The sequence below is a fragment of the Leptodactylus fuscus genome, chromosome 8 (genome assembly GCF_031893055.1).
Source record: "Leptodactylus fuscus isolate aLepFus1 chromosome 8, aLepFus1.hap2, whole genome shotgun sequence".
Classification (NCBI taxonomy): Eukaryota; Metazoa; Chordata; class Amphibia; order Anura; family Leptodactylidae; genus Leptodactylus; species Leptodactylus fuscus.
Window position 1 is genome coordinate 30,782,557 of NC_134272.1, and position 18,907 is coordinate 30,801,463.

At 42.6% G+C, this 18,907-nt stretch overlaps 1 protein-coding gene across 1 annotated transcript; it reads right to left on the minus strand.

Moving 5' to 3' along the window:
* Window positions 1-3,187: 3,187 nt before the first annotated feature.
* Window positions 3,188-18,661, minus strand: ORC2 (origin recognition complex subunit 2). Its single transcript, XM_075284377.1, has 16 exons — window positions 18,558-18,661; window positions 18,126-18,275; window positions 17,955-18,041; window positions 16,409-16,501; window positions 16,281-16,309; window positions 15,017-15,074; window positions 14,622-14,788; window positions 14,365-14,463; window positions 13,551-13,660; window positions 12,263-12,395; window positions 10,963-11,059; window positions 8,019-8,165; window positions 6,695-6,866; window positions 5,750-5,811; window positions 4,048-4,166; window positions 3,188-3,304 (listed from the first exon to the last, which is right to left on the minus strand). The coding sequence occupies exons 1-16, from the start codon at window positions 18,649-18,651 to the stop codon at window positions 3,218-3,220; spliced, it is 1,704 nt and encodes a 567-aa protein (XP_075140478.1). The 5' UTR covers window positions 18,652-18,661; the 3' UTR covers window positions 3,188-3,217.
* Between the last annotated feature and the right edge of the window lie 246 nt (window positions 18,662-18,907).

An 18,907-nucleotide genomic window follows, 5' to 3' on the forward strand; every position in this document is an offset into this window, starting at 1 on the left:
GTATTATCAGGAGGGGAGGGGGTGTTCCTCCCCGCTCACACTGTACAGTACTATAGGTGCTGCTGTGGAGAAGGATGTACCTGACTGACTGTCAGGAAAGCCCTTCTGACTGTAAAGCGCTACGGTACCGGGACCGATAACGCTTTACCCGGGGCACAGATCGGGAAAGCTGACAGTGTGCTGAATTCAGCGCACTGTCTGCTTTCCAGCAGTATATAGAACTGCCTGTGCCCAATCTGATGAAAGGTCCTCTCTAAGGATTTGGAGGGCTTTGTGTAGTTACAGGGCAACTGATCTGTCAGCTCCTGGTATCTCTTCAATACTTTAATTTCGTCATGCTAGCAAAAAATTTGAGGCTATTAACTAGAGATGAGCGAGTACTGTTCGGATCAGCCGATCCCAACAGCACGCTCGCATAGAAATGAATGGACGTAGCCGGCACGCGGGGGGGTTAAGCGGAAGTACCAGGTGCATCCATTCATTTCTATGGAGCGTGCTGTTTGGATCGGCTGATCCGAACAGTACTCGCTCATCTCTAGCTATTACATTAAGAAATTTTTTTTGAACCAAATCCAAGAATTTCTACAAAATGGAAAAGATATAGGAAGTTATACTTTTCCCTTTTTCTCAATCCGCTCCCGGCTCAAAAAAAACACACCAACAAAGCTGTTTTTTTACAACATGGGGCCAGATTTACTAGGGGCATGAGGACTGAAGGTATAAAATTTCAGCATGACCTTTAAGAACAGCTACCAGCCATCACCCTGTTCTAACTTCAACCTTCCCCTTGTGATTTCAATATATTTGAACTTAGTCTAGGATCTATTAGTCAGTGCACACAGTTTTTTGATGCTAAATCTGCCTTAAAAAAAAAAAAAAAAAAAAAAAAAAAAGCCTTCCCATAGAGTACTATAGGGAGGCTGATTTTGAGTCGGATTCAGCATCAAAATCAGTGCCAAAAAAAACTGTGCACTGACCCATAAAGGGGTATTCCAATCTACATTATTTTTTAGTTTGTAGTTGATTAAACGTTAAACATATTTGCAAATGTAAGTAATTAAAAATTCTGCAGTTTTAAAAATTTTCTCTAACTTTCTTAGTGGTGACAGTCTGTTATCTTGATCGTTTGCCATGGATACGACCACCAATGTAGAAACTTTCTAAAGTCAGAAAATCAGCCATGATTTCTTTATTGTGGCCGGGATATCTTCTGATACATATAGTATCCCTGCCTGATAATCCAGGTACAATAAGAACATCATGGCTGGGTTCTGCATTAGTGGTCATATCCATTGGCAACCGATCAAGACAACAGACTGTCACCACTAAGAAAGTTAGAGAAAATCTTTAAAACTCGGCAGAATTTGTAATTACTTATATTTGCAAAAATGTTTAATTTTTAATTATCTACAAATATAGATATGATTATATTCATGGGAATATCCCTTTAAGATTCTCTGGCAGAAACTGGCTTTTTTTTTGCCATTTCTTTGGCCAAGAGGATTGTTCAGATGGACACACTCTTTTAGCCAGCCTTACATGGTTAGATGACGGAGATATCACCAGATCCCTTATTTTTATGTAATGCAGTGTTTAGGTAGCATTGTACTAAGGCAATGGTGCTCCAGTCTCAGTACAGACCAGGAGAGGATGTTTTACTTCTACTTCAATCCCAGTAGTGCAGAAGACTGAAGCATAAGGTCTGGCCAGCTCTTAGATTATGCCAGGCGGATCAGACATGCTATTTGTTTGGCTTACCCCCTCATTCACATCTTCGTTTGGTAATCTGTTCAGGGAATATAAAACGTATTGGCAAGCAGTGTGCAGTGAAAGCACACGGACCCCATACACTATAATGGGGTCCGTGTGCTCTCTGCGCAGTGTCTGCAATGGAACATGTGGACCGAAAAGTACTTTGTGATCTACTTTTATGTCCATATGACTCGTGCGGAGAGCCCTTGGACCCCATTATAGGGTCCATGTGCTTTCACGGCACACCGCTTGTCAATGCGTTTGGGGAGTCCACATGGGGGACCCCCCAGGAACGGAGTACCAAACACAGATGTGAATGAGGGGCTACACGTCTTCAGGCAGACCCCCTCCTTCAGGAGTTGATAACCATTTGTCTACACATGAACTGAGCTGAGACTCGTGTGAATAAGGCCATCTGCAGAGGCCTCTATAGGGCGGCAACCTGGAGCCTCTCTACGGCTTTAAATTCCTTCTAATGATGGGGTTGTCTGTGCCAAGAGTTATTCTAGTTTATTTTCCAGGGGTTCTGGCACTGATGAACGGGAAAGTTTGGGATTACACTTACCAAGTTTTACAGCCTGTTTGCAGGCTCAGTCTCATTCAAGTGAATGAGGATGAGCTTTACTGCCAAACAATATGACGCTGTGCTTAGCATTCAGTGAAGAGGCTGCAACACACAACTAAACTGTGGTCTCTTTGAGATAAATGGTGGGTGTATTCCCCCATGTGATCTCATATCAATGACCTATCCTAAATGAACAGTGCTCAAAGTCCCAGAAAACATCAAGGCTAATCTGCAGTAAAAGACAGCGTTTTTGCAATGCGAGGCTTCAGCCTAATAAAAGTGTCTTAAAGTTTTGTAAGTGTCATTTACCATAAAAATACATAAAAGATAGAATAATAAATATAAATTATATATATATATATATATATATATATATATATATATATATATATATATATATATATATATATATATATATATATATATAAAAAAATAGATAAAAGCTGCTTATCCAGTACACAACACCTATTTATTCTGACACTTGTAGGAAACAATAGAAAAAAATTCATTTCATAACACCATTTAAAATAGGTTAAAATTACACTTTTACATGGAACATATAATATAGGCGATATAGCAAGAGCATTGCCAGTGAAAATGGAGCACTTGCTCATAGCTACCAGATTCCGCTTATAAGTTCCAAAGCACGTCCAAGAAATGAGAAGTAGTAAGTGTCCATTCACACCCGCTGCATTATAACATGCTTATACTCAATGTCAACTGTTTGCCGCACAGCAGCCAATAGAAAATGTAATGTTTCTGCAATGTACATCTCTCAAGAGATCAGAAACTGTTTCACACTGTAGCCCCCAGTCATACAAAACCCCAATATGGCAGGACCTCAGGTTCTCCTGCTGTGTCACTGAGCCTCCTGAGGCTCCGTCAGCAGCTGCTGTTTCCTCATCCTTCCTTGTCTTCCATGTCCAGAAAATCTGTTAAGGTCCCCAAGTCAAGTGGGATAGTGAAATATTCCACACCATCAGGACCCTGTCAATGATAAGGACTAAATTATCAGTTTATTTATGTATTACCATCATGATCTGGCTATACAATTCATTTGGATCTTTGCTTTTTAAAGCTTGGAGGGGAAAAGAAAAAAAAACAAAAACACTACAATGGGGTCCGTGTGCTTTCCGCACAGTCTCCTCACGGAACATGCGGATAGAAAAGTTCACAATCTACTTTCCTGTCCGCATGAGTCGTGAGGAAAGCACACGGACCCCATTATAGTCTATACGGATTACCGGCGCAGATGTGAACAAGGCCTGAGAGAAGCCTTTTAACAGTTCTCCTTTATTAACCCTTAGGGTGCATTCACACTTCAGATACGCTGACTGATTCTGAACGTTAAAACACGTTCAGAATCAGTGCATATAAAGCAGATCCCATTTATTTCAATGGGAGCCGGTATATGAGCGCTCCCCATTGAAATGAATGGGCTGCTTTTTTCTCTACGAGCGCTCCCATTGAAGTGAATGGGAAGTGTTTAGAAGCGCTCACGTGTACGGCTCGGAATGAGCCGAGCGCTTACGCCGTGTGAAGGGGCCCTTAGGTGCTTACAAAAAAAACAAAAAAAAAACAAAACTTGGATTCCTAACATAAAGGATCATTTTTTTTTGGTTGCCTAGTTCTCAATCCAATAACAGGAACATGCGTATAACATGTGGCCACTACGGATCCTTCTGAAGGACAGTGCATGGTGCGCCATTGCTTTCAGCCATAAAACATACCTTTTTAGCTCGTATCAGCTTGTGGTCTCTAAACTCGATCAGCTGAGCTCTTAGCGTCAAGTCGCTGTTAACCAGAAACGCTTCACGGCATTGTTGATAAAAGTCTTGAAATGAGAGTCCTGTAAAAAAAAAAAAAAAAAATAAGTTAAAAACTCAACCATAAGATGTTAAAAAGAACTGGATTTTGTGTAAGTAGAAAGTGAACCCATATAGGACAAGGATCAGTTCCCTGAGTGAACAACTGCCGTCATTGAAATTTCCCAGCAGACGACTCCGCTGTATCCTATACGTTACACAATATACAAGGCTAAAGCACAAAGAGCACATTATGTGTACTGGAGACTGTAGTACACAATGGACGTTATACAAAAAAAATTGGAATATTTCGGTCTACAAAAGGATGTTAGCAGGACTAAACAGAGGACTGCTAGGTGCTGAAGTAGGGTCCCAACACAGGACCAATACTGTATGACAAGGCTTTGCACACCTTTGATGTCAGTGCATTAAAGATTTTCAAGGCAATCGCACTCAGACCCAAAAGAAAAAAAAAATCCAAAATTGTGTGCGGAAATATATATAACACAAGAGGAGTAGGTCCACTGAATGTAATGTAATAAGCTGGGTGCTCCCGATGAATGTGACCATTATAGAGGTGAATATGTAACAGTCACAGTTGAATACCTACCTACACTAGGGGGGTCCCAAACACACGGCCCCTGCTGAGGCTGTTATTTGTGGTCTTCTACCCAACTCAGTTCTAAAGCTTCCTGATTTTGTAGGCTGCAGGGCTATGGATTGTGAACTTGGAAGAAGCTTCTTTGTAGACACTTACCTTTCCACCCCCTGACACCTAGTAGTGAGGCAAGTACTGGCTGGGGGCCACTATAATGGTAAAGGGGCCACTGCTGGGTTTATTTAACAAGTTTGTATTGTTTAGAATTTTAAAGGATTGCGGCCCATCAACTTCAGTTAGTCTTTTTGAGACCCTTGATTATGACGACACAATGCGTATCACAATACCATACGTAACACACGATGGAGCAGATTCATTATGGCTGGCATTTTGCATGCCTGGCTTATATCTGCCACATACCGGTGCACCAGAATAGATATCTGGATACCTCTATAACTCATACCAGAACACTGGTCAGGGATGCAGAATGTGAGATGTGCTGCCACATTATCATCCATCTACAGCTGAAGATTGGCATGAATAAGATAAATGTCACCCATTGTATGAACATATGAAAGAGGATAAATATTTTGTCCACAAGATGTCGCTGTAGTAACATGTAGAGAATACCAAGTCTCAGATCTATGAGTATAGGCATGACAAGGAGAACACTCTAGACCAGGAGTCTTCACCCCAGACTTATCTGCTGGAGGAGTCTCTGTGATCTTAAGACAATGCAGAGCGGCTCCAGGTGGTGCACGCTCTCAGATGAGCGGTAAGATGCACTGGTGGAGGGGAGTGTGAGGTATGAAGTACTAGGGTCTAGGTCAAAGAGTAGCATAGTCAGAGGGCAGCAACTGCCTGTGCAAAGTGTAATATGGAAGCTAAAGATTTGTTCAGATTTTTTTTTTATTTTTTTTTAAAAGGGTGTATGAGTGGGTGCACTTACATAAAGGTGTGCAAAGTCTTGTTATACAATACAGTACCATTGTGAAAAAACACTACACAAAGCACAACCACAACACATACCTGCATATGAAGGGTTCTCTTTGTTGGCCATCTGATACTCTGCAAGAAGACGGAAAATGCCCCTAAAGAATTAAAAAAAAACAACTTTACAGTTACTTGCTGGTAGTCACATATAACCATGGTCTTTGTAGGAAACTGCCTTTTATACCAGTAACAAACAATCAAGTCTCTTACTGTATAAAAGCGCTTATGAACAGTAATGTCTATTTCCTCTAATTAAAAATGACCAATTCATCCCATAGACCTGTTATAACCTACAATAGGGAATTCATTGAGCTAATAAACGTTCATTCACTTGTGTCATGGTAAAGTGATTTTCTTATATCTCACCACCAGTTTCACAACATACCCCAAACTATCTGTATATAAAGGGTATTGTTTTATCTAGTTGTTGTTATCAAATGACCTAAAGAATACAAAACGGACGTGTCGCAAGGGGTTAACTCCTGACGATTTTAATTAACCCTAACTAAAAATAAAAAGGAAGCTGTCCGGTGTATTTACAGCACTATAGCACCAGCAGGTACCCTAAATATCCCTACACTAATAGTGTCCGAGGACAGCAACTTACGCCTTGTTGGACCTTGGGTGTTTTGGAAGTAAAGCAGAGGTGATGTACCGCCCCAGAGTCAGTCAACGCAGCATAAGTTACAGGAGCGCAATGAGAATGACTGGATTTCTCTCTGAGGGTAAAGGATTTTTAATACTGGCCATGGACAGTAATAGTATTAGGGTATTTCAGACATTAAACCACATCTGGATAATAGGTTCCCTTTAAAGGGGTCTGACATCAGACGATTTTTCAAAAGCATCTAGAACCTGTACATGGCCTTTGGGGAGCCTTACAAAACATTTGCAATTGGTCCCATTAACAAAGCATTGCAGCAAACACACAAGAGAGACCAGGACTTACAGAGACAGGTTCAAGCAGCAAGTACTATATACCTGGCATTGGGCGTGAGACTGCGGAGTACATGAGTCAGAGAGCTGAGGGCCAGGGCTCCAGAGCGTTTCACCAGCAAAGAATTTTCATAGGAGGTCTCTTCTACATAGGAACCATAAGTGGTCGTTTCATACCACAGCCAGTTATAGAGGCTTTGCTTTGACTGGTCCCACACTGGATGGAGAAAAACCAATACAAGTCATGTTATACTTGGCAAAAAGGCCATCACGACAATTGCAGATCAGGATTTATTAAGACATCGTATGTACATTTAGGTTTTTCATGGCGCTGCTTTATTGGAAACATGGTAGTAGGAGCATGCAACAGCAAGCAGATGGTTTCTTACACTTTCTGATGGCTCTGATGCCTCCTAGCACAGTCCGGTCCTGCTGCTCAGCTTCTTCTTTTGCTGGAGGCCAATCAGGGGCCTAAGGAAAGGACCCGGGGATATCACAGGTAAGTGAAGTCTCGTGTCCTTCACTAAGGCGACTGACTAGCTTCAGCGGTCGAATTTGGAGAGCCTGGAGCCAATAGAAAACAGCACAGCTGCAGGAACGGACCGCACTAGGAGGCGGCGGAGCATTGGGGACAGGCGATTTTTTTTTCCCCACTTGATTTCACTTTAAATTAAAAAATAAAATTATCCTGGACAACCCCTTTAAGTGTTACTACTTTTGCAAAATAAAAACACTAACACTTAACTTATTTTAAATTCAACGGAGCTATATTTGGAGGATAAGCTATGGTTTGGTACCATTTTGGGGTAGATGACTTTTTGTTCAATTTCCTTTCACACTGCAGTCTATTACACCTGCAGGTTGTCTACAGACAAATGTCCAATAGGCTTCCATAGTTGGCAAAACAAGAGGGCAACATTAGGCCTCTGACTGCGTAAGAAACTTTCATCTTCCACAGCCAAAGGGGCGACACATTAGGAGCCCCCTCCCCTCCATAAACTATTTAGATGCCATGCTCAGCTAGCTCTAATCCTGGTCATTTACAGCAGGATCCGTCACCATCAGTACATCAAGTAATATATATTATGGGGCAGCACGGTGGCTCAGTGGTTAGCACTGTAGCCTTGCAGCGCTGGAGTCCTGGGTTCGAATCCCACCAGGAACAACAGCTGCAAGGAGTTTGTATGTTCTCCCCGTGTTTGTGTGGATTTCCTCCCATTCTACAAAGACATACTGATAGCAAAAAAAAGTGCATTGTGATCCCTATATGGGGCTCACAATGTACATAAAAAAAATAAAAAAAATGTATATACTATTAAGCAGTATTAACATCAAATACATAGTCAGTATTAATAATGGAACCACTTACTTAAAGGGGCGTTTATGTGGTCAATGGAAGCCAGAAGATGGATATTGGGGACAGAAGCCAGCTGCCCAAGCAATTGTTGATTTCTCTCTCCTCTTAACATATGACTGTCCAGATTATGGATGAGAAGATATAGTTTTAGGGACGGATCTGAAAAGGTTGGAAGAGAACCCTCCATTAGCCACAAGAGTTGTCCACTGTGAAATTAACACGTAACATAGGACAAATTCAGTCTCCACAAAATAATAAAAATATTAACATAGAACATGCTGACAGATAACCTGAACCATGCTTAAAGAAGCACTCCGTCTTGATTTTTTTGCCCCTTCATTATTATTGTTTATGTATATAGCACCATTAATTCCATGGTGCTTTACATTTGGGGGTTACATACAATACACAAAATATACAGGTAGATATAATACTGACAGTGATCGGCTGGCACAGTGGGGTAGAGGGCCCTGCCCGCGAGGGCTTACAATCTATGAGGGAAGGGGGGTAGAGACAGAAGGAGAGAGGGAGACTGTACAGATGGCGGTGCGGTGATAGTGTTATTGGAGGTTGTATTCCTTCCTGAATAGGTGAGTCTTCAGGGCCTTCTTGAATCCTGTGATTGTGGGGGTCAGTCTTATGTGTCGTGGTAAGGAGTTCCAGAGTATGGGGGATGCACGGGAGAAATCTTGGAGACGGTTGTGTGAGGAGCGGATGTGGGCAGAGCGGAGCAGGAGGTCATTGGAGGATCGGAGGTTACGTGTGGGCAGGTAGCGGGAGATTAGGTCAGAGATATATGGAGGGGCAGGTTGTGGATGGCTTTGTATGTTAGCGTTAGTAGCTTGAATTCAATTCGCCCGGCTATAGGTAGCCAGTGGAGGGACTGGCAGAGGGGAGCAGCCGATGAAGATCGGGGGGTGAGGTGGATTAAGCGAGCAGCACAGTTTAAGGTGGACTGGAAGGGGGCGAGGGTGTTAGCCATTTCTACATAGGTGGAGTGCTATAAGGGTTAAACTTGCAAAAAGTATTGGTGTCTTATCTGTGAGATATATCAGGCCCCACGTGGTCCTGGCTGCTCAGTGGACTGAGGTTGTGGTCTAGATCAGTGAACTAGAACTCAGACTCAATACTTTTCAATGGGATTCTCTTTTCCAAGTTCCATAGGAGCGCATTTAGTCTCGGACAGAATTCCATAGGAGCGCATTTAGTCTCGGACCGAAGTCCATAGGAGCGCATTTAGTCTCGGACCGAAGTCCATAGGAGCGCATTTAGTCTCGGACTGAGTTCTATAGGAGCGCATTTAGTGTAAACTCAGACACAGGTCACAGACACATGGAGCAGTACCAGACAACATCTTCTGGACAAGGCAACAAGTTTAAAGCGCACCTTCCGTTATGAACAACTTTTCATAATCAAATAATGCAGGTGATAAATAAAACTTTGTATATTTTATTAAGGAAATCGGTTTCTTTCTCCATTTATTACTCTGTCCTCCTGATCTTCATTATGACTGCATGATTACATTATTTGTTTCTGCAGTCAGCCTTACACCTAGTGCTCTATGAAGAAGGGAGGGTGGAGTGATAGGAGCTCATCATTTACCCCAGTGACTATAAGCCATTGCTGTACAGGCTCTTAATACAAGTCAAACTGTACCTCAGCAATCCTTGAACACGCTAATGGATAAGCATTGCAAGAAAAGTAATTACAACATAAACTCTGGTTACCTACATAGTGGAAGGGGATGATCCATGCCTGACTTCAGTCATTACAGTAATAGCATTGCTACAGCGCTAGTTTACGTATGAGAGCCGGAGCAGGAGGTAACGTGCAGCTGCCGCACAGATCAGCAGCTCATTAGGCAGCAAGTCACTGTAAACAGCTTTAATAGAAGCACAAAGCGAACACATTCATTATGGAAATGCCACTGATCAGACAGGCAGCTGCCGCCGTTATGTAACTCGCTAAATGCGACAAAATAAAGGGGAAATTAGGGGAATAAATGACTTCTTGTACTGATTGTGCCACCAAATCCCAATATAAATTATATATCAGTACGAGAAGTCATTTACATTGCTCAGAAGCTGTGTATGTGTATATAACATATCTATCTATCTAGCCATCCATCTCCCATACATGCACAGTATATATTTACATACACACAAGGCAATCAATATACTATTGATTATTACTGATTTTTAGTGGGGGAACAAACACACACTTAAGTAGACCTTTGAACACCTCTATCAGGTGGGCGTGGTTGGGCTAGACACAGAGGGACCACCCACTTGACACTAAAGAGCCTAATTAGCATGTTGAGTGCAGAGAATAAGAGCACAGATTGTTCAGGAACGGCAAGGACTGTTAGGAAAAACAGACAAGACTGGCTTGCGGCTAATACAGCGAGGGCTTTCACAGTTGGGTACATTGTAGAAAACGGAAAAAATGAACAGACAGGAAGAAAAGAATTACACAAGAAGTATTTCCACCATGGCAAGACCAGTAGTGAATGAGAGTCATACCTTGCCCACTCCACCAAGAAGAAAGTGACATATTTTTATCTGACTTACATCTTTCAATGAGGAGAAAGTGCTGCTCACTCCGGTATCTTACGTGGTATTGCTTATACTCCTGCTACATGTTGTTGCTGAAACCCTTATACACCCACTGCCGTTGCATCGATTGCTGGAGACATGACACTTTGTGTGGAAGAGCTGTGGTGCACCACATGTAGCCCCACATGCTGTGTTGTGGGCAGCAAAGTATACCCAGCTGACTCCCATGGACTTATACTGGACTGAGGGGCACTACCATATCCAACTATGAAACAGAGCTGTGCTAGCTAAGGTGCGCTGTCATTCACTAATCTATAGAGAAGCCTGCTAGTGAACAAACACTGGGGGTACGTTCATTTTTTCTTTTTATAGAAATCTCAATCTAGAGAGAGTTATTTTACCTTCTTTGAACTTCTGTACTATAAAGTTCATTTGATCCAGCGGTCTACGAAACGTTCCAGAGTAACCAAGTGCCTCTTCTGTGATGCAGTTCAAGATCTAGATAGAAGCACAAAGAATAGCTAATCAATATTGGAGATCTGGCGTATTCCCCTCATGCACAAGTGTGAGGGGTATAATGGCAACCTCAATAACTATAATAACGCAGTCCTTCTTAAGGAAATAGCAATAAAGGGGTAACAAGGAAGGCCTGACTAAACATCATTTGTTTGCCCTTAGCTGGATACCCCTCAAGCCTTTAAAGTGTACCTACAAAGAGCGGACATCCTCCTGGCCATGCCCTAGTGGCGTGTTTCACGGATTTTCGAAGTCTTGAGTATTGTACTGCTATGCTTACAACCACAACAGATGCCTTCCAATTATTCTGGTCTCCATAAAACGCCTATTGCACACTCCATGGTCTCTGAATCCACCCCCCCCCCTCTCGGTGCCTCATTCTGTGGGGTTTTGTGTTCAGTCTATCCTCATTTGTATTGTTTCTTTGGTTATGTACGCTGTATTTGGATTGCACTGCCTCTCTGTACTTTTAATTTTATAGTAAATATTCAATAAAAATTACAGTTTAAAGTGTAGCTACAAGTTATAAAAGCACGTTTAGTAAAGAATAGAGATGAGCGAGTACTATTCGAAACTCCCATTTCGAATAGCACGCACCCATAGGAATGATTGGACGCAGCCGGCACGCAGGGGGTTAAGCCGGCAAAGTCTGTGTGCTGGCCGCTTCCATTCATTCCTATGGGTCCGTGCTATTCGAAAAGGCCATTTTGAATAGTACCCGCTCATCTCTAGTAAAGAACAGTATACATGAATAAGAAATCTTGTAATATATCTTATTAAAGAAATAGGATTACTTCTCTATTTATCAGGATATTCTTTTCCTTCACTCAGCGTCTTATATCAATAGCCTCACACACAGAAGTCTACGGAAAGGGGAGGCTGCTTTTAGCTAGTTAATATACTGCTTCATTCTGTTCAGTGGTAGATCTTTACCTTGCAACAGTGTCAAAAGAGAGCTCTCACTGAAAGCGTAGCAGTGTCTTTTCCAGCATCCCCCTCCATAGAAGTGTACGGCTCTCAAAAGAGAAGCAATGAGGAAAAAAAGTAAAGAAATGCAAGATTTCACGGGATGGAGCCAATATATATTAATAAAGTATATTACAAAGTGTATTAATGACAAAAATGTTGTCTGAGAAACAAAAGTTGTTGGAAAGTTTAGTTACCTTTTAACTGCTCAATACTTACAGATTTGATTGTGATGCCAGGGAAAAACCCATTGATGACAACATGAAGCAAGTCCTGTAGTAGCGTATTCCTGAACTTTTCCATCAGGTTTCGTTTGGAGCCCAGTCCGTAAAGGACAATGTTGAAGCCTAGACTGAAAAACAGAGAAAAAAAATGAGATCTGGCTCAGTGGTTAGCACGGCAGCCTTGCAGCGCTGGAGTCCTGGGTTCAAATCCTGCCCAGGACAACATCTGCAAGGAGTTTGTATGTTCTCCCCGTTTTTGCGTGGGTTTCCTCTGGGTATTCCGGTTTCCTCCCACACATCAAAAACATACTGATAGAGAATTTAGATTGTGAGCCCTATATGGGACAGTGACTGTCAATGTCTGTAAGGCGCTGCAGAATATGATGGCGCTATATAAGCATAATAAATAAATCTTGCTTACTCTAGGTTCACACCTGCATTCTTCTTTCCGTTCTGTGCTTTCCGTCTTCTGCATGCCAGAAGACGCAAAGCACAGACCAGGTCCAGCCGTGAGCGGCGGTGGGCGTTTTATGCTCTCCGCCGAGAAAACGGATTTTTTAATCCGGACACAGAGTACTGCATGTCCGACTCTGTGTCCGGATTATAAAACCGGTTTCGCGGCGGAGAGCGCAAAATGCTCACCGCCGCTCACGGCCGGACATCTTTCTCACCGATTCAAATGAATGGGTGAGAAAGCCTCCTGCAGGTTTCCGTATCCTGCTCTGTTTTATGCAGGAAACGGAAACCTGCAGAACGGAGACCACAACGCAGATGTGAACGAGCCCTTAATTAAACTGCAACACATTTAAGACATACATAGACCCGACACTAGGAGGAGATGTACCAACTCTATGGTATTGATCACAATGATACATATAGCTGTGTTCATACTGCAATGTGCCATATGCTCCTGCCATATACATGTATCCATACACTCCTATAGACAAGACGTATGCAAAAACAGTCTCCATCAGGCGTGTATTGCTGTACAGTTTGTAGCAGCTGTAACTATTTTTGCAGCTCAGTGCCATTACATAGGAGGCCACTAAGCTGCAATATCAGACACAACCACTGCCAAATGTAAGGAACCATTCCATATAGTGCATACCTAAAATCCACATATTTAATATAAAAAAAAATAAAGAAAAAAGCGAAAGCCATTTGAGTTCCTGATTCAATATTAGTGAATTAGAGATTTACTTACATTATATTTTTATAAGTCTATAAAATAATGCAAATGGAATACTTGCTTCAAATGGTGTTAGATTTTATTTCTCACTTACTGAAGCTGCAGCATCCACTTATAGAATATGGACTCATGTTTTTCAGACAGATGTCGAAGATCATCAGCTAATGCTGATGGGGACTGGTCCAGAAGCTTCCGCAACGTATCCTACAAATTTAATAAGATTGAATATTGCATTATCACAAAACATTGACGTATTCTGTTTGCAACCAGTTTTATTGTGCGCACCAATGGTACTTAACCATCTAGCGTCTCAGAATAACAGTGTCCTAGTAACAACCTCATTCATCATACATGGTAGTGCTGTACTGACAGATGCCCACACAGCAGGGAAACTCCTGCTCCAGTCAGTGATCTTACATCCAAGCACAGGATACAGGGGATGACGTTCAAATTGTACATAGAATTTTTTTTTAAATGTAGCTTGTGAGCCCCATATAGGGACCGCAATGTACATTTTTTTCTTATCAGTATGTCTTTGTAGAATGGGAGGAAATCCATGCAAACACGGGGAGAACATACAAACTCCTTGCAGATGTTGTTCCTGGCGTGATTCGAACCCAGGACTACAGTGCTGCAAGACTGCAGTGCTAACCACTGAGCCACCGTGTTGCCCCCATAAAGAGATTTTATTCTAAAATTTGGATACAACATAACATGGAAAAGAACATGATAAGGAAGGAATTGAATTGCTGTTATTTTTTTCTTTTGTGTACCTTTACACAAGGGGTCCGATTGCTCTAAACATTTGGATAGTCCATTATAATATTTACTTGCCACCAGACACAGGATTCATTGCAAGCATTTTGTCACCATACATTTTTGGAATCACATGAATACCCGCTTCATACCTGATCCAACTTTGGCGTTTGTAACTTCTGTAACGTTCTGTCTGAAGTCAGGACTTTGGAACTGCTGTGGGCTTCAAAGTACTCTTCTACCAAGTTGCTCTGTAAATGATAAAAAAAAGGTGCAGAGAAAACAGACAACAATGAAAATTGAAAAACAGGATTCAGGTAAAGCTGAGTAATAACCTTAGTGAGAGTTGTTACGACACATGGGTTCAATAACCGCATTACTGATGTTATATTTTTGGTTTTACTCTTACCTTTTTCTTTCCCCTCTTGGAGGGAGTTTTACCAGGGGTCTGAGATGCTTCGCTGGGCATCTGTGACACTTTACTTGGTGTTTTAGCTGCAGCTGGCCTATCTTCTATCTCTTCATCAGAGTCGGAGGGAGAGAAGTCACTTTCACTGTCTGATCTTAGGTCTGGTGCTGTGGGTATAAAATAAGGATGCTTTAGTTAGATACAATCACACACGTCAACACTTCAGTGAGCACACATGAAAAGAGAGAAATGGCAGATGTATCCAGGGCACAACAACGTCAAATGATGTAGTATTTTCTACTGGGTGACAGATCCTCTTTAATGCCAGCACTCCTGAATAAAAGAAGGGAAGTTAAATATCAATACATAGGAAAGAAAACTAACATATATAATACCTGATAGTCGCTTCCTCAGTCTATGAGGAGTAGTGGAAATAAATTCAGGTTTCTTCCCCTGAAAGACAAAAAACAATATAATGTAATGAATACCGTTAAGGGCTCGTTCACATCTGCGCCGGCACTCCGTACTTAGGTTTCCGTTTCCTGCCTAAAACAGAGGCAGGAGACGGAAACCTGCAGGAGTCTCTCTCACCCATTCATTTGAATGGGTGAGAAAGCTGTCCGGCCGTGAGCGGCGGTGAGCGTTTTGCGCTCTCCGCCGCGAAATCGGGTTTTATAATCCGGACACAGAGTCGGACATGCAGTACTCTGTGTCCGGATAAAAAAAATCCGGTTTCGCGGCGGAGAGCCTAAAACGCTCACCGCCGCTCACGGCCGGACCCGGTCTATGGTTTCCGTCTTCTGGCATGCAGAAGACGGAAACCATAGAACGGAAAATAGAACGCAGGTGTGAACCTAGCGTAAACTGTATCAAACAAGGTTAGGCTGAACAGCAAGTTTATCTTTCATTCATAGGATAAAGCATAAATAGCTGACCCCCAATGATTCTGAGAATGCAGCCAGGCTGAATGTAGACGGACATGCAAATATATAGACAGATCATGTGTATGGTTTTACTTCCAACACCCATACTATACACAAGCGATTGGAAGCAGTAGGCCCTGTATAGTGGCTGGGCACCAGTAATGCAGCTCAGCATCCACTGACTTAGATTTCTGTTGTGGATTTTCCAAACGGATTTAAACCCTTTCGATATTGGCCTTATATCCACCACAAATATGCATATTATGCTTACAAATTTTGCTACAAATTTGCAGCACAATCTGATGCACATGAACCCACCCTACTAGCTACAGCAATAGATGCAGCAACTAGACTCAAAGAAATCTCATTGAAGGCAAAAGGAGGTTCAAGAAATTTTATGAGCGAACACTGTTCGGATCAGCCGTTCCGAACAGCACGCTCCCATAGAAACGAATGGAAGTACCTGGCACGGCGACCGGCTGCAGGCAAAGTGTACGTGCCAGGTGCTTCCATTCATTTCTATGGGAGCGTGCTGTTCGGAACGGCTGATCCGAACAGTGTTCGCTCATCTCTAGTTTCAAGTCCTTGGAGGTGGATCCTCCTCTCTGTGGGTACTGTCATGTAATGTGTGTGTTTGTTGGGGGGGGGGGGGGAATCTTTATACCTATAGCTGATAAGTTTACATTTATCTTGAAGATTGTTGGTGACATTTCAGATTGGCAGTGCATTTACTTACCTTAGAGGGAGATTTATTGGTGGACTGTTCTGTGAAATGAAACAAAGAACATTATTGATTCATGAAATCTGCTGACAGGTCTGCAAGCCATTGCCTCTTATACAATAATTTAAAATGGAGTAACATACTCTTGCTGCTTGCAGGTGGACTAATGGCTTCCTCGGGACTATCACGTGTGCAGAACGTCACAGTCTTCCCAGGTGTTCGGGCCATTTCAGAAGCTGAAAGAATGTAAAAATATTTATTTACTATTAGTATTAAGAAGTTTTTTATGTTAAGGAATTACCAACAATTCCATCATACAATTTATTTACACAAAAGACTCCTGCTTGTGTCAGCTAGAGATGAAAACTGCAGGAAAACTACCTACGATACCCTCCCTATAGACTGTTTTATATCTGCCCATGGGCTGAAAAATGCAAACTAGCACTACTAAATATTTTACTTACATTGCCCATTTCTTATATCTTTGGTGTACAGCAATGGCTAACATGAAAATCACAGTACTATTTGTTTGAGTTTGAAGGCTTAGTATTGAAGAGGGTTCATTTGAATGGGTTTGAAAGGTGTCCGGCCGTGAGCGTTTTATACTCTCCGCCGCTAAACCGTTTTTTTTTAAACCAGACAGAGTCGGACATGCAGTACTTTGTGTCTGGTTTAGAAAAACTGGTTTCGCGGCGGAGAGCATAAAATGCTCACCGGCGCTCATGGTCTGACAGCTTTCAGTCTTCTGCATGCAGAAGACGGAAAGCTCAGAACGGAGTCCGGGTGCTAGTGTGAACCCAGCGTCACAGGTACCTTGCACTAGGTCTGAAATATTTCTGGTTTTCCTGCCCTACACTGATTTTTCATACTGATGACCTATCCAAACGATAGGTCATCAGTATGTCATCTGTCAGGGTCCGATACCCAGATCCCACATAGATCATGTGTGGTGCCGTAGGCTGCTACTGCACAGGGAGCACATGTGTCATAGCTCCTATTCAACAGGAGCTGTGCAACACCCCAGATATACCGCATAGTGGTGTTTCCACTGAGTTACAGCGCCTCTCCTATCACCTGAATAGGAGTGGTGCTGCACAAGCTCACCACCCAATAGCAGCTTCCAGCACCTGGAGGCTTCTAGAACTTCTGATCTGTGCAGGGTCAGGCCTAGTTCACACGGAGTTTTTTTGGATCGGAACCTGAGGTGGAGGCTGCCTCAGGTTCCGATCCATAAAACGTGTTGCGGAACTGAAAGCCGGTGCACGGCACCGGCTTCAAGCTGCGCACCCGCTTCCGGATCAGGCTCAATGAATGGGCCGAGTCCGGAAGAGGGTGTGACTTCAGACTGACTCGCGAGGCGACTCGGCCGAAGAATGAACACCTCGCTTCTTTTTTCCGGGAGGCGGAAGAAACAGCTCCCGGAAAAAGCTCCTGCGCAGCTCCCATTGATTTCAATGGGAGCCGTCTTTTTGGTCCGGGTTTTGAGGCGTTTACGGCCTCAAAACCCTGACCAAAAAACTCCGTGTGAACTAGGCCTTAGACTCCGACAGATCACATTCTGATGACCTATCCTATGGATAAGTTCTCAGTAGGAAAAATCAGTTTGGGGCCAGAAAATTCCTTTAAAGGGATTATTAAACAATAAGGAAATATTTCAGTATAAAAGAATTGAAAACTATAGACAGTTACCAAGCTGTGCCATCTTGTTCGAGCGCTTTATTGTTTGGAACGTATACACATCCCCGCCTCCTGTTCCAGGCCCATCTTGCAAGATGTCTGCAGTTGGAAAACGAAGAAGTCATACATCTCATAAAGCAACGCGGAAATACACAATTGTCTATTGCTGCTTGTTTAACATACCCCCAGCATCTGTCCCCAAGATATCCACATAGTCCTTTTCCTTCCAAACCTCCAACGTTTCATCTTCAGCAGGAAGAGTATTAAGACTTTTAGCCAAGCTCTTCACATTATTTATGCGCTGGGCTGTGGTGCTGCTTCGCAGTTTGACACCTGAAACAATAAGTTTGTCATTTAACAGTAATGGGATAAAAAGAAGCCATCATTCTATGCGATACTGTGAAATGCAAGCGACACAGGATAACCAAAGAAAATGCACTTTACACAAATTCATTGGATGTACTAGGGTGTAGTGGAGCTGGAAATTATCCCGAGGTTATTCAACAAATTTCTATCAAGCATCTAACTCTGAGGTCTGCAGATGACATGCTGAATCCCAGGGCAGGGAGCCAAGGACTCGGTCCTTATACTCGGCTAGGATTAAGAGGTACCCACCTGCTTGTTTATCAGTGATATGTTCCAAGACATCTTCATCTGGCACAAACTGCACCTGAAGGTTCTTGCTCTCTTTTGCAGTGGCAGAACTCATCTCTCACTCTGGAACTGGAAAAAAATAAATAAAATAAAATAATAATAATAAAAAAAAGCAAACTCACTTGTCCCCAGCAATCTGATGTCCACTGCTGAGGCCTGAGTGCACGACGACTAAAACCAGTGGCCACTAAAGGAGGCGAAGGACCCGGTATGACATAGGTCACCGCTTTCTTACTAGCATCCGCATGTGAGTGATGGCACCGGTCCCTCCCCAGCGATCGCTGAGGCCACTGATTAGTTTCAATAGTCAC